The 16322-nt window shown below is 41.8% G+C and overlaps 1 protein-coding gene across 1 annotated transcript in view; it reads right to left on the reverse strand.

Annotated features, from left to right (window-relative positions):
* LOC309556060 (histone deacetylase 9-like) overlaps positions 1–16322 on the reverse strand; it is an 861320-nt gene that overhangs the window by 138113 nt on the left and 706885 nt on the right. The window contains exon 11 of the mRNA XM_082258372.1: positions 12397–12519. Within this exon, the coding sequence (XP_082114498.1) occupies positions 12397–12519 (123 nt within the window). The remainder of the gene's footprint in view (positions 1–12396; positions 12520–16322) is intronic.

Raw genomic sequence — 16322 nt, forward strand, 5'->3', positions numbered from 1 at the left:
ATATTTTTTTTAAATTGCAGTTGCCTGGGTGCCAGTGACTGCTGTCAGGTCCACAGAGAGTGTACTGTGCCACTGCCCACCCACCACTGATATATAAGGTGGCACAGCAGCTTGCAAAGTAAAATAAAATATATATTTTTTAAAATTGCAGTTGCCTGGGTGCCAGTGACTGCTGTCAGGTCCACAGAGAGTGTACTGTGCCACTGCCCACCCACCACTGATATATAAGGTGGCACAGCAGCTTGCCAAGTAAAAAAAATATATATATTTTTTAATTGCAGTTGCCTGAGTGCCAGTGACTGTCAGGTCCACAGAGTGTACTGTACCCACTGCCCAACACTCCTATAGGGTGGCACAGCACCTTGCACTCATAGTACACAACACATTAAAAAAGAAAATGACAGGCAGAGGCAGGCCACCCCGCAAGGGCCGTCGTGGTGCTGTGATTTCCTTAGGCCCTAGAATAATGCCCAGTGTTCAGAGGCCACCACAGACCCTGAACTCAAAAAATTCTGAGGCCATAGTTGACTGGCTTACACAAGACACCCAATCGTCTACAGCTTCCGCTCGGAACCCTAATGCACCATCCTCCTCCAGCTCAGCTTCGGGCACCTCTCAATTTACCACTCGCCAGCCCGCCGGCACCACCACCAACACTAGCACCACAGCCGCTTCACTTGATCCGTCAGAAGAGTTATTTTCACATCAGTTTGAAGAAATAAGTGATGCGCAACTATTAGTGCCAGAGGATGTAGATAACGGGGATATGTCTCAGTCAGGCAGCATTATACACATGGACGTACATTGTGATGATGATGATGTTGTACCTGCTGCTGCTGCCTTTGCTGAGTTGTCAAGTGAAGCGGCTGATGATGACGATGTGTCTGTGGATGTCACCTGGGTGCCTGCTCGAAGAGCAGAAGAAGAGGGGGAAAGTTCAGATGGGGAGACAGAGAGGAGGAGGAGACGAGTTGGAAGCAGGGGGAGGAGGTCATCGCAAGGAGCTAGTGGCGCAGTCAGACAGCATGTAGTTTCGGCACCCGGGGTCAGCCAGACAGCACGCCAATCAACGCAAGCTGTTGCCACCACCAGAATGCCGTCCTTGCAAAGCTCAGCAGTGTGGCATTTTTTTTGTGTGTCTGCCTCTGATATCAGCGATGCCATTTGTAACCTGTGCCAAAAGAAACTGAGTCGTGGGAAGTCCAACACCCACCTAGGTACAACTGCTTTGCGAAGGCACATGATCTCACATCACAAACGCCTATGGGATCAACACATGAGTAAAAGCAGCACACAAACTGAAAGCCACCATCCTCCTCCTGGTCCAGCATCTTCAGCCACGTCAACCACTGCTGTCCTCCATGCCCCCTATCAACAACCCGCCCCTCCGCCTCTCACCTTCAGCAGTTCCTGCTCGTCACCTGCCCACAGTCAGGTGTCTGTGAAGGAAATGTTTGAGCGTAAAAAGCCAATCTCGCAGAGTCACCCCCTTGCCCGGCGTCTGACAGCTGGCTTGTCGGAACTCTTAGCCCGCCAGCTTTTACCATACAAGCTGGTGGAGTCTGAGGCCTTCAAAAAATTTGTCGCTATTGGGACACCGCAGTGGAAGGTACCCGGCCGAAATTATTTTTCACAAAAGGCAATCCCCAACCTGTACTCTATTGTGGAAAAGGAAATCATGTCACGTCTGGCACACAGTGTTGGGGCAAGGGTCCATCTGACCACTGATAGCTGGTCTGCAAAGCACGGTCAGGGCAGGTATATAACGTACACTGCGCATTGGGTAAACCTGCTGGCGGCTGCCAAGCATGGAATGCGTGGCTCTGCTGCAGAGGAGTTGGTGACACCGCCACGACTTGCAGGCAGGCCTGCTGCCACCTCCTCTACTCCTCCTACTCCATCCTCTTTGCTAACCTCCTCGGCTGAGTCCTCTTCTGCTGTTGCGTCTTGCTCCACACCAACTGCACCCCCCCAGCTCCCCAGGGGCTATTCCACATGCCGGATACGACAGTGTCACGCTGTCTTGGGGTTGACTTGCCTGAAAGCAGAGAGTCACACCGGACCAGCACTACTGTCCGCCCTGAATGCACAGGTGGATCAGTGGCTGACCCCGCACCAACTGGAGATCGGCAAAGTGGTGTGTGACAACGGGAGCAATTTGTTGGCGGCATTGAATTTGGGCAAGTTGACACATGTGCCGTGCATGGCACATGTGTTGAATCTGATTGTGCAACGTTTTGTGCAGAAGTACCCAGGCTTACAGGACGTCCTCAAGCAGGCCAGGAAGGTGTGTGGCCATTTCAGGCGTTCCTACACGGCCATGGCGCACTTTGCAGATATTCAGCGGCGAAACAACATGCCAGTGAGGCGCTTGATTTGCGACAGCCCGACACGTTGGAATTCAACACTGCTAATGTTCGACCGCCTGCTCCAACAAGAAAAAGCGGTCAACGAGTATTTGTATGACCGGGGTGCTAGGACAGCCTCTGCGGAGCTGGGTATTTTTTTGCCACGCTACTGGACGCTCATGCGCAATGCCTGTAGGCTCATGCGTCCTTTTGAGGAGGTGACAAACCTAGTGAGTCGCACTGAAGGCACCATCAGCGACATCATCCCATATGTTTTTTTCCTGGAGCGTGCCCTGCGAAGAGTGCTGGATCAGGCCGTAGATGAGCGTGAAGAGGAAGAGGAAGAGTTGTGGTCACCATCACCACCACCAGAAACAGCCTTACCATCGATTGCTGGACCTGCGGCAACACTGGAAGAGGAGTGTGAGGAAGAGGAGTCAGAGGAGGAATGTGGCTTTGAGGAGGAGGAACACCAACCACAGCAGGCATCCCAGGGTGCTCGTTGTCACCTATCTGGTACCCGTGGTGTTGTACGTGGCTGGGGGGAAGAACACACCTTCAATGACATCAGTGAGGACGAGGAATTGGACATGAGTAGCTCGGCATCCAACCTTGTGCAAATGGGGTCTTTCATGCTGTCATGCCTGTTGAGAGACCCTCGTATAAAAAGGCTGAAGGAGAACGACCTGTACTGGGTGGCCACGCTACTAGACCCCCGGTATAAGCAGAAAGTCTGTGATATGTTACCCAATTACCGGCAGTCGCAAAGGATGCAGCAGCTACAAAATAAGTTAAAAACTATGCTTTACACAGCGTATAAGGGTGATGTCACAGCACAACGGGAATCCAACAGGGGAAGAGGTGAAAGTAATCCTCCTCCTACCACCACAACCACGCCGGCAAGGACAGGATGCTTTACAGACGTCTTGTTGATGGAGGACATGCGGAGCTTTTTTAGTCCTATGCATCGCCACAGCCCTTCGGGGTCCACCCTCAGAGAACGACTCGACCGACAGGTAGCAGACTACCTTGCCTTAACTGCAGATATCGACACTCTGAGGAGCGATGAACCCCTTGACTACTGGGTGTGCAGGCTTGACCTGTGGCCTGAGCTATCCCAGTTTGCCATTGAACTTCTGGCCTGCCCCGCTTCAAGTGTGCTGTCAGAAAGGACCTTCAGCGCAGCAGGAGGTATTGTCACTGAGAAGAGAAGTCGCCTAGGTCAAAAAAGTCTTGATTACCTCACGTTTATTAAGATGAATGAGGCATGGATCCCGAAGGGACTGACAGTGGGGGATGCATTTGACTAAAAAAGGCCTGGTGATGACTGAGATGCCTTGGCCTAAAAATGGTCCACACGCTGCTGTATATAATCATTCTCTGCATGCCGGATGACTTACGTGACGTCTCCGCCACCAACTACGGTTCAAGCCGCAATGTTTTAGTGCACTTTCTGCCTTAAAACCTCAATTTTTCAGGCCGCTGCTACAGCAGCGGCTGCAACAATACCTACTTTTTCATGCATGTGTACATGCCTAATTTTTCTGGCCTCTGGTGCTACACTGTGGCTGCAAAAAAACAAAAAACAAAAAAAAAGGCACATACATGTGTCAATTCCCCTTCGTGATCGTTACCTTGTCGTGGTGAAGGGGCTTGCGTATCACAATGAAGCGATCACCTCTAGGATTGTGTTGGCACACCCCAGATGATAAGGTCGTTGCTTCATTGTGTACAGACCAAAAGCGATCCGCAGGATAATTTTTCATAAAAAAAAAACATTCATTTTCTTTCATTCTTTCTGCGGAGCTGGGTATTTTTTGACCGCGTTACTGAATGCTCATGAACAATGGCTGTAGGCTCATGCGTCCTTTTGCGGAGATGACAACCCTGGTGGTCAGTCGAACCCAAGGCAACATCATCGACCTCATCCCATATGCGTTTTTTCTGGAGCGTGCCCTGCGAAGAGTACTGGATCAGGCTGTAGATGAGCATGAAGAGGAAGAGTTGTGGTCCTCATCACCACCAGAAGCAGCCTTGTCGTTGTCAATTGCTGGACCTGTGGCAATGCAGAGAGAGGAGTCTGAAGAAGAGAAGTCAGAGGAGGAAGGTGGCTTTGAGGAGGTGGAATACCAGCCACAGCAGGCGTCCCAGGGGGCTTGTTCTCACCTTTCGGGGACCCTTGGTGTTGTATGTGGCTGGGTGGAGGAAGAGACCTTCAATGATGTCAGTGAGGACAAGGAACGGGACATGGCTAGCTTGGTATCCAACCTTGTGCAAATTGGGAGTTTGCGGTTGTGCAAATGGACTGACTGACTGTTAAACGGGGAGTTTGGTCTGTCAGAGTTTGGTCTGTCACTGTGAAGCGGGCGACGGGCGTAACCCTTACACTACTTGACCGATAAAACATCATACCTGATCGTATTCACACACTGGATGTTTTAGTGCTGGTTTACACTGCCGCTACCACTAAAGTAGCGTCGCTTCCAGTGCGACTTTGGCGCGACTTAGCGCGACTTTGGCACGACCTCATCGCGAGGCGACTTTTTATTTGGCCAATCACAATATCATGTTTTGTGACCGTCACCTAATTTCCTTTTCCTGTTTTTTGTTTTACATATTTCCCCATGTGTGCAGTGTTGTCTGTGTCATAGCTCAACTGATAGGCATGTTTGCCTTGGCATATCATATTTCAGCTTGCCAGAAAGAAAAAAAGACAGCTGGAAAGACACTGCATTAGTTTTCTACTAAAAATCATAAGAAAAATGCTGTTTTTTTTGAGTTGTGGACATACTACAGAGCTGAAACTTGACAGGTACACTTTTTAGACCCCCCAGACACTAAATACAAAAAATGACATGCCTGCCTAAAAAAATGCCCGATAAATGCCTGCAAGAGAAAAAGCCAGCCGCAGAGAAGCCGTATTCCTGAAAATATAAGAAAAATGCTGTTTTTTAGGGGTTCTGGACATGCTACAGAGCTGAAACTTGACAGGTACACTTTTTAGACCCCCCAGACACTAAATACAAAAAATGACATGCCTGCCTAAAAAAATGCCCGATAAATGCCTGCAAGAGAAAAAGCCAGCCGCAGAGAAGCCGTATTACTGAAAATATAAGAAAAATGCTGTTTTTTAGGGGTTCTGGACATGCTACAGAGCTGAAACTTGACAGGTACACTTTTTAGACCCCCCAGACACTAAATACAAAAAATGACATGCCTGCCTAAAAAAATGCCCGATAAATGCCTGCAAGAGAAAAAGCCAGTCGCACAGAAGCCGTATTACTGAAAATATAATAAAAATGCTGTTTTTTAGGGGTTCTGGACATGCTACAGAGCTGAAACTTGACAGGTACACTTTTTAGACCCCCCAGACACTAAATACAAAAAATGACATGCCTGCCTAAAAAAATGCCCGCTAAATGCCTGCAAGAGAAAAAGCCAGCCGCAGAGAAGCCATATTCCTGAAAATATAAGAAAAATGCTGTTTTTTAGGGGTTCTGGACATGCTACAGAGCTGAAACTTGACAGGTACACTTTTTAGACCCCCCAGACACTAAATACAAAAAATGACATGCCTGCCTAAAAAAATGCCCGCTAAATGCCTGCAAGAGAAAAAGCCAGCCGCAGAGAAGCCATATTCCTGAAAATATAAGAAAAATGCTGTTTTTTAGGGGTTCTGGACATGCTACAGAGCTGAAACTTGACAGGTACACTTTTTAGACCCCCCAGACACTAAATACAAAAAATGACATGCCTGCCTAAAAAAATGCCCGCTAAATGCCTGCAAGAGAAAAAGCCAGCCGCAGAGAAGCCATATTCCTGAAAATATAAGAAAAATGCTGTTTTTTAGGGGTTCTGGACATGCTACAGAGCTGAAACTTGACAGGTACACTTTTTAGACCCCCCAGACACTAAATACAAAAAATGACATGCCTGCCTAAAAAAATGCCCGATAAATGCCTGCAAGAGAAAAAGCCAGCCGCAGAGAAGCCATATTCCTGAAAATATAAGACAAATGCTGTTTTTTAGGGGTTCTGGACATGCTACAGAGCTGAAACTTCACAGGTACACTTTTTAGACCCCCCAGATGCTAAATCCAAAGAAATTTTTTATTTTTATTTTTTTTTTAATTTTTCCAATAATTGGCTCTCTATCAAAAAATTATAATTTTTAAGAACTTTTTTTTGCGTGATCCCTCTCCGGCATGCCACAGTCCAGGTATTAGTCCCCTTGAAACAACTTTTCCATCACTATTGTGGCCAGAAAGAGTCCCTGTGTGTTTTAAAATTCGCCTGCCTATTGAAGTCTATGGCGGTTCGCCCGGTTCGCCGGTTCGCGAACATTTGCCGATGTTCGCGTTCGCCGTTCGCGAACGGCGAATTTTAGGTTCGCGACATCACTATTGAAGACTACCCAAGCCCTCATTGGCAACCAGAAGACACTTGCTAAAGGAGTGGTTAAATGTACAGCATCTCATTTTTTTTCTCCTAGACTATGGTTCTAAGGGCTCTTTCACACGGGCGTTCCTTTTTTTTTTGCCCGATCAGGTCCTTTTTTTTTTTTTGTAACGGACACGGATGACACTTGTGTCATCCGGTCCGTATGTCCGTTTTTCATCCCATCCGTTTGCGGATGAAAAACTGACATAATGCATGTCTATGTAAATACGGATGTCAGCGGATGACACCACTGACATCCGTTTTTGCGTCCGTTCCGTTTTTTGAAAGGAAGAAAAAATAGGGTTCTCCTCCGTTCAAAAAAACTGAACTGAACTGAACTGACGAAAAACGGATGTCAAAGGATGATCATCCACTGACATCCGTATTTACATAGAGATACATTATGTCAGTTTTTCATCCGCAAACGGATGGGATGAAAAACGGACATACGGAATGCCCGTGTGAAAGAGCCCTAAGTCTTTCTTTACCTCTTCTCCCCCCACTCCCCCTACACTCCTCGTCACCCACCCTTTGCTCTCACTTCCCGTTCTCCCCTCCCAGCCCTCCCCTGCCCCCCGATCCCACCTTTACCTCCCCCCCTTTTTCACCCCATATCTTCCTTTTTTTTCCTCTTCCCTTCTTATCCTCTTTGTGACAATTATGGGTTCACTCGCTCAATGCTTTTTGATTCTGATTTAGTATGTTGATGACTGAACCTACTTTGATTCCCTTTAGTCATTTGTAATGTCTACTTGACCACTATACCTACTGATAATGTTGTTTTTGTATCACTTTTGAAAACCCAATAAAAATTTTCTTTAAAAAAAAAAAAAAAAAAAATGTACAGCATCTCTATACAATATCTACGGAAAAATGAACAGGTGTAGTGAAGGCTTCCCCAATCTGAAGGGAAGACAAACTCCTGTTTTACTATATGCTTCAAAAACAATAACTAAAAGAAAGAGAAAAAAGAGGCAATACCTTCAACATTTTGTATATAATGATATAATATTTCTTTTATGGATGTTAACTGCAGCTGAAGATTCAGAATTATCTATCAGTGCTGTAGATGAGCCATCATGGGTTTCACGCAGATCATTTAATCATATCATTTGCAAGATTATAATATAAGCAAAATATCTTTCTGTCATCCTTTTTGGCATGGCCAGGCCTAGTCCACCCAATAGCCTCATACTGCTGTACTAAAGCCCCGTGAGTGTTTTTAACTAAAAACAGTGAACAGAGTAGTGGCGAGTTTAAAAAAAAACTGTTACAATAATGATATGTGTGCTCTAAATAGCTTTTTTTTTCTTCAAAATCAATGGCTTCAGTATGTTTTAAGCCATGAACATTACCATTGGAATAGAAGACACATCAGTGGCTGTCACAACAGGGTTCATGTTCTTAGGTGATCCAGTTGGTGTGACTGGCCCTTCATTCAGCATAATGGATGAGGATTCCTAAATTTCTAATTAAAGCCACTTTGTTATCATCACTCAATGCAGTGACATCACTAAGTAACTTACAATAATGTCCTCACACTTGAGGAGGCCTGACTTAATAAGTCACACCACCATCTGTGCAAGCATAGCAACTGGCTAAATAAATCTTACCTATTTTAGGTTTACAAAGAAGACATTAATAAAATATTAGCTGTACTCATTTCAAAAGCTAAAGTCGTGTGGCTGGTGTATTTTGCCATTTTATACTGATATAGGGAAAAGTAGTCACCGTGGGAAATTTGCATTGTGCTAAGATGCAAGCATGCATGAAGCATAGTATTGATGCCTCCTCCATGTTTTTAACATGGAACATTTTTTAAAATTACATACACGACTAGTTCTTCAAGTCAAATGTCCTGTAAGCCCTCCCCCTTTTTGAATTGTCCTTTTTTTTTTATATACAAGGTATATAGTGAACATATATTAAAAAAAAGGAATTATAAAATGGTATTATGGACATAACATTCCACATAGAGTAGGTAAAAAAAAAGTGGAGTATGACTACTATAAGAATCGTGGAAGACTTCCAGTGTAAAGCTATAGACCAAAGTGTGGCTACACCTTGTAGTGTGGATTTGTTAAGTGATAGGAATCTTCAGATATTGGAGAAAATAAAATGCACATAGGCATAGTGAGCATAACTGAATGTCCTAACAGACGAGAGGAGATTTCTAGAAAATCTTTTCCCATATGGGTCTCGATTTCTCACAACCCCAAAATATATGGGACAAGGAGCCAGGGGAAGCACAACTATGAAAACAGGCATTGGTTTGCAAAGTTTTCAAATTAGAAACCACAGAAATAAAGAGTAATGGTATTATTACATGCATGTTTAATATGATGTGAAGATGTTATTAAATCTTGAGTATGATTTGCTGATCAAAGCCATTCACTAACTTTTAATACCTAGTGAACCAACATTTCTTCTGCCTTCTGTTACAAGCATCTTGGCCTTGTATCTTTCATCCTGGACATTTATACTTGTGAAACATGATAATGACCCAAACTTACAAAAAATATGTTGGTTTAATTTAGTGGCTACAGATAAATAGAGGTCAAAATGGGTTACCCACTGAAAAAAATCTGATTTAGATGTATAGGCCGCGAAAGATACCTCCAACCTAAGAATACAATTTATACAGAAATTCCATTAGAGGCACATATAAAGAGATGAGTAATGTTAAGCCTATTTCAAAATCAGAAATGCTGAGCATTTTTATGATCTACTAACCTGGACCTTGGCAAATATATTCGTATTTGAGACTTTGCTAGTACTAAATATTAAACGTCAGTTTTGGTAAAAACTGGGAGAGCAATGAATAAAAAAAAAAAAAAAAAATCAAACCAAAGTTTTATCCCTCTTTTATTATCATTTTTTAAATGGAATCAGAATCAACAGAAAACAATGAACCCTGCTGAGCAAAAGTCCAATGCAATTCATGTCTGGTCTGGATTTCCACTTACTTTTCATCTTCAGCTTTCTGATTACCAAGTAAATGTATTGGAGGTTCAGAACTGCTCTTCTTATTGACTGCTTTGGCTCATAGATCTTTGCTGACTACAAAGGTTTGTGTCTCAGGTATGAATAAGCCAGAAAGCAGCAAGCAAAATGTTCCCCTTTTCTGGTCACAACAAAGGAATTTGGACCTTTGCAAACCAAGGAAATAAATGTTAAGCTGCTTGAGATTCATTTTTTGCAGTTCCCACTGGTTTTCATATAGAAAGGTATCAATCCTGCTCTTCCAGGACACTGCTGGTGATGGTGACAGTTCTTTGAAGTTACCATATCTGAGATTTAGCAATCTGTCAAGACCTCTCAGTGCTTTGCTGTTAAGCATTATCAGTACCAGACGTCTTGAGGGAAAGCATCAGGTTGGAGCCAAGTTGCTGTAAGAAGAGCCAGGAGCATTAATTTTGGCAAGTAGGGAGCTCAGCTTGAAGCTGAATGAGATAGATCCATGCTTCTTTAACAAGCCTTTGTATATTATAGCACTAAAGAGAATTTGGATTCTCCCATTGATCAAGAAAACATCAGATATGCATTCAACTTTTTACTGTACATGCAAAGTAGTGACGATAAAATGAAGATGGAGGCAAGGCAGACAATGCAAATTACATAACTAAATGCCAATTGGCTTTCAAGTCACTAGAGTGACATAAGAAAATAAAGACAACTATCAATTCTGCTAAACTGACCACTGGCAAATATCAAATATCTGTTAAGAAACTGCAATGCATAAAACGGCTGCACTCAACTATTTGTAGAACTTTGTGGAAGGATTAAGAGAAAACTGTAAGTGCAGATGCACATATAATTGAAGTTGTATTTCGGGAAAAAACAATAAAAAAAATTTGCTTTGTTAAAAATAAAAATCCCCTCTAATAATAAGTGTCTGTTAATGTAGGTGCAAGTGCAAAAAATGTACAGTTACGGCTCTTGTATAGTGCATAAAATGAAGGACAGTGGGTGGCTCACACTTATCCATTCACAAAACGTTTTGTATCTTTTTCATAGAATATAAGGCATTCTGTGATTGGACACAAGGAGTTAGGGGATGGTGAATGCCACAATCCCCCCTCCTTCATTCACATAACGCCTATGTCCATGAATGAGGTGGAGTGTGAGCGACCCACTGTACTTCATGCACTGTACGGGAGTTGCAACTGTATGTTTCAGTGCCAAAGGTTTGGTGCTTAAACGAATGATAGGATGAATGAAACAAATAGTTTTTTTTATAAAACAGAGGCATCCCCACACATGAGACACACATCATTAGAGGTGATTTACCTTTACAAGGGAAATATGTAAAAAAATAATTTTATCCTGTGGTTGAGTTTTAAATGCTGAAGGATATATTTTTTTTAAACTGGAGTTTACAGTTAAAAAGGAGCAAAGAAAATGAGAACAAAAGTGTAGCTATAGCTTATGTAAACCAATCAGAATCAGAGTCAATATCTGTATTCCACATGTTAAATGGAAATATACTTTGTTCTTTATTCACTGCATATTTTAATTATTTTAGTTAATCACAAATTTTGTCTGTCAGACAACTTAGCATAATGAGAATTATTTGGACTTATCTAAACAATGCTATGGGCATGGGCAGACTGCCTTCTGGAGATGCGTAGAAAAATGTCATTAACAAACATCTATTTCAAAACAGGGATGGGTCATTACTATATACAATTTATTTCTGAAATTGCTTTAGTAGGATATTTTGCTTTCTCTATGCTTGGAATTGAGCATAAGCTTTCTATGCTTTTGATTTGGACCCTAAAAAAGTATCTGCTAACCGTGTTATTGGACCATAATTCAATAACTACTGGTTTAATGTAGAAGTGTAGTGCTCCATTGCCAGTCCATTTAGACAGACTGTAGGAACTCCACCCAGACTATAATCAACCACTCTACATCATTACTAAATCTCTTTGTAAATTCCAGACAACTATCATGGAGATTCAATCTGTAAAACTCTAAAGTGATATCACGGAATCTGTATAACCTCCTCATAGTCCAAATGCTGCTCCTCTGAGAACTCTCTAAATCATGTTTAGCCATTCCTGTGAGTTCTCCAGCTATTGCAACTATCTGGTCAGCTTCCTTTTTTTTTTATAACATAGATTTTTACATATGATTTAAAAGTTCCCATATGCAGGATAATTCACCCCGTCAAAGTCAATGACGTACATATGTAAACTGTTGTTCCCACATTTTGTCAGCATATATTAAAGTTTTTACCCTTTGCTGGTACGTTCCAAGGTGTTATGGTCAATGTAACGGATTGTCCTGACACCTTGGGAAAAAGGGGGATCGAAACTGCAATGTAACATGGTGATTAAAAAGCTTTTTTAAATATTTCCATCTCACTCAGGGTGGTGTACATCCACTGCATCTCTATGAGCAGTAGCTCTATAGTTGATGTGAGTACCAGTTTTTGCAGTACAGTGCCCTCAAATCATACAATACCCCACAGAATGTCCTGCAATAGTCAGGGAGCAGCACACAAGTAGATGGCATACAAAGTGTAGCAGTTGCAGGAATGTGTCCTCCCAAAAGATCCGCACACATACTCCAGCTGTTCTGCTTGCATATTAAAAGGTACTCACACTGAGTTGGGGAGCTACTGCTGGAAGTCCTAGGTTGATGTTGGGTAATGATGGAGATGTGTATAGACTTAGCAGATTCATCGACTTTTCATGATGAACAATATGTTGTTGGGAAACCAAGTGCTGTAACAGAAAAAAAAGTTGAAAGTATTACACTGACATATGACAACGGAGAAATAAATATAAAAACTGCATTGTTTTACAACAGTTCATTACTTAGAAAGCTCAAGTCACCTATTTTTCACATGATTTAAATCCTAATTTTTGAAAAACAAAAAGAAAATTGTATTTGCAACTGCTCAAACTCCCCTAGCGGTGTTATGACATATCCCTACTCCTGATCACTAAGGCTACGTTCACATCTTGGCGTTGCTATTCACGGGCATTTTTTAGGGGGTTTTATGGGCGTTTTTTCAGGCGTTTTTTCAAGCGTTTTACAGGCGTTTTTGTGCAGGCGTTTTTAGGTTGACAAGTGACCAATGGAAAATAATAAAAACGCCTGTAATCTGCCCAAAAATAAGTTCATTTACTTTTTTGAGCGTTGGGCGATTTGTCTTGTTGGGCATTTTCTGAACTGATCCTAGAGCAGAAATACGCCCCAAAAACACCCCAAAATGCCTACATGTGAACTTAGACTAAATGTGTGTAAAAATACACAGAGGCATATTTATAAAACAGCAAATGTGACATTCACTCAAGGAGAATCAAATATTTTAATTTAAAACACTCACACCATGAATATACATATGCAGTAAAAGTTTGGTAAATGTCATGTTCAGTGCTTTTTAAATATATCCCAATTTGTGTTAAAAAAAAGGGCCTTGCCTATTCAATATTACAAGTATTAACCACCAGAATACAAATTTGTTACAACAGTAATCAAACAAAACCCCCCCCCAAAAAACAGGAAAAGTAATCCTTTATAGTAAAGACTGTTACAATTAGGTGAAGCTGTGCCGAGGTTTTAATGTTTGAGTTCCCAACAGAAAAAAAAAACCTCTACTTTGCTATTTAGATTGCCATCTTAACAAATTGAAACATCACTTTTGTGTGTCTTGAACCCTTAGGGTATACCTTAAGCCAAAACATTTTCTTATTTTTGGATAGAGTAGGGGATGGTTAAAACCTAAGTTTAATATCGTCTGTAGGGAAAATTCCCCTTGCCTCCTGACCTGTAGACACAACAGAAAGTGAGAGGGAGACTCCAAAATGAGAGGAAATCCCTCTCAGACAGCTGCCATCGCAAAAGTGTCCCCATTAAAAGATTTACACCTATTCCTGTTCTGGTGGCAACTCCAAATCTTAGATTCTCCCTCATTTTCAGGTCCAGTGACAGTGGTTATCAGGACAAATATGGCGCATATGTATCTTTCTAGCAGGGACACAGAGAGCAATAAAAACAGGGGTTCTAATTGACCCTACTCTATCAAAAAGCAAAAGAAAAAAGTTTTGGCTTTGAATACATTTACAAATATTTTATTTTTATATATCTTCTATCTGCTGACTTAATTGAATTTTGTTTTGCCACAGAAGACAGCGTCTTCCTGCGGTTGCCCTAAACCCATGGCGTCCACATGTGGTCTCACACATTCTTCCTTAAATTACACAGTCTGTTTATACCTCCTAATTCAACAGCATTGCATAATAAGAGCCACATAGGCTCCATTAGAATTAGAAGCTATGCCATGATATTATCCCCAGGGGAGTCACATCCCTGAAAAAGAATACCCTGTGTAACAGTACGACAACAGTGACTGCTTTCTTCCCAAACAAAAAGCATATGGGTCTGTGATAATAGACCACCACCAAGAAGGATCCAGCACACATAGGATTGACTAAGTAAATATAATAACTTGTCAAGCATGTAGAGGTTGGAAGGGCTGCTGGTTTTGTAATGGATCAATCTGGAATATCAATTAACTTGAGAAAATAAATTTTCCTAATGCTGGGCTGTCAGTGTAGAGCACAGTAACACAAAAATACAGGATGTTATTCAAAAATGTAACCTTTCCTGGGCTGGTTTTGTTTTTAGATGCAGCTTATAGGAGCTCTTGGGCAGGGAAGAGTAATTTTCTCTTTGACATTTGTGTGTACCCAGGGGCAGTATGATCAACAAGAAAAGGCTGCACAGTAGTAAAAGGTGTTACGTTACTGTATTTATAGTAAATCAAGGAACTGGTCATCCATTGTTACATGTCATTAAACAATCTTCTTGCTAGGATGGATGGCAGCCATTAACCTTTTTATTAGTCTTAGGTGGCAAATCGTTATAACCAGAAGGTAAAAGAAGTGAAAATACATTCAGATGTCCTAATAGGGACATTATTTTTATGGAACGGTCACATGGGAAAATCCTTCGATGCAGTTCATACATTTAGAATAAAATGAGCTTCTTACATAATATATATTGAAAGCTGTAAATTTAACTCCTGAAAGTCTATGCATAGTAAATATGTGTCTTGATAAAGTGTACTGTGCTGCACCAGAATACAGCTCTTCTCTTACAGTTTATACTGCATTACACAAGAGTGCATACACTCTTAATACAGGAGACGGCATATATCACACATACTCATGGACACTAAACATTTGCTTTCATCTGTTATTACCAGTCACAAGGATAACACATTGGCACTCTGCTGGTGATTACTGTAATTTGACAGTGATCATTGCACAAACCAATGGTTTTGAAATCAATACTCTGTCTCTTACTATCAAAGAGTAGAGAAACACTGCTTCATTGTGCCAAAGCACTTTGCAGCTGATCCGTAAAAAAGCAGTAAAAGTCTGTTAAAATAAATTACTGCAAACATAAAGGGAGAAAATACTATCAGTCATGACAGAAGTACAGAAAGATATAACCAAAGATCAACCAATAACCTATTGCTTGCCTCGGCATATAATTTAAGGTCCAGAATCTGACTTCTCAAACATGTTGTGTTTAGGCTTGAACCAACACACTGTGGACCATCAAAATCAGGGTTTCTCAACCAGGGTTCCTCCAGAGGTAGCTAGGGGTTCCTTGAGCAATGAGTAGTTTCTGCCCCTCAGATGAGTTCCCATTGACACCATTGATCTTTTTAGCTATCTGTAAGGCTGGAATTCTTCCCAATGACCACATGTGTAAGGATCATTCTTCCCACTGACCATCACACTAATGTGAGTTGTAGATATAGTCATTTTTATCAGGGGTTCCCTGAAAATGGAAAGCTATTTCAGGGGTTCCTCTATGTTGAAAATGTTAAGTAAGGCTGACCAAAATCAATGTCCAAATGTTTATTTAAAAATGTCACAACACAATGGTAAGGTGCAACATTTCAGGGTCGTGCAGGACCCCTTTGTCGGGCTTGCCTGATTAAGGGGTCCTGCATGGCCCCAAAACATTGCACCTTACCTCTATGATGTGACTTTTTCAAACAAATGTTTGGATGTTGATTTTGATGATCCATTGTGTGCTAACAAAATATACTGTGATCTATGATGTCATCAGTCTCCAGTTAATATCTGCACCCACTTACATCATCCTTTTCCAGGAACATGTGCGATGGGAAAATTGCACATTGTCCCATAACATCAAGGTAACTGACAGCACAACCCACATTCAGCAACCCAGAAAGCTCCTATTGCATCATGGGAACTAGGCACTTCAAACCTGCCAAGTTAGAACATGATGAAAAGAAGAAATTGCAATGTATAAGTAAAAGCTCATATCTTACTGTGGTTAGGAGATGGAGGCAGGATGACTGTACTTATACTGTATATAGACTTGCTTACAAGGGCTACTTGATGCGCTTAACAAAATACAAATAATATGTTGGTGACAGAAGGGAAATTTGTGAATTTTTATGAATGTGAATTTTACATTTTATAGCCACATTTTATAAAAAATGAAAAGTCAATATTTTTATAGCAGAGGCCACCTTCAT

Source organism: Pelophylax lessonae (genome assembly GCF_965119305.1).
Source record: "Pelophylax lessonae genome assembly, chromosome: 5".
Taxonomy (NCBI): Eukaryota; Metazoa; Chordata; class Amphibia; order Anura; family Ranidae; genus Pelophylax; species Pelophylax lessonae.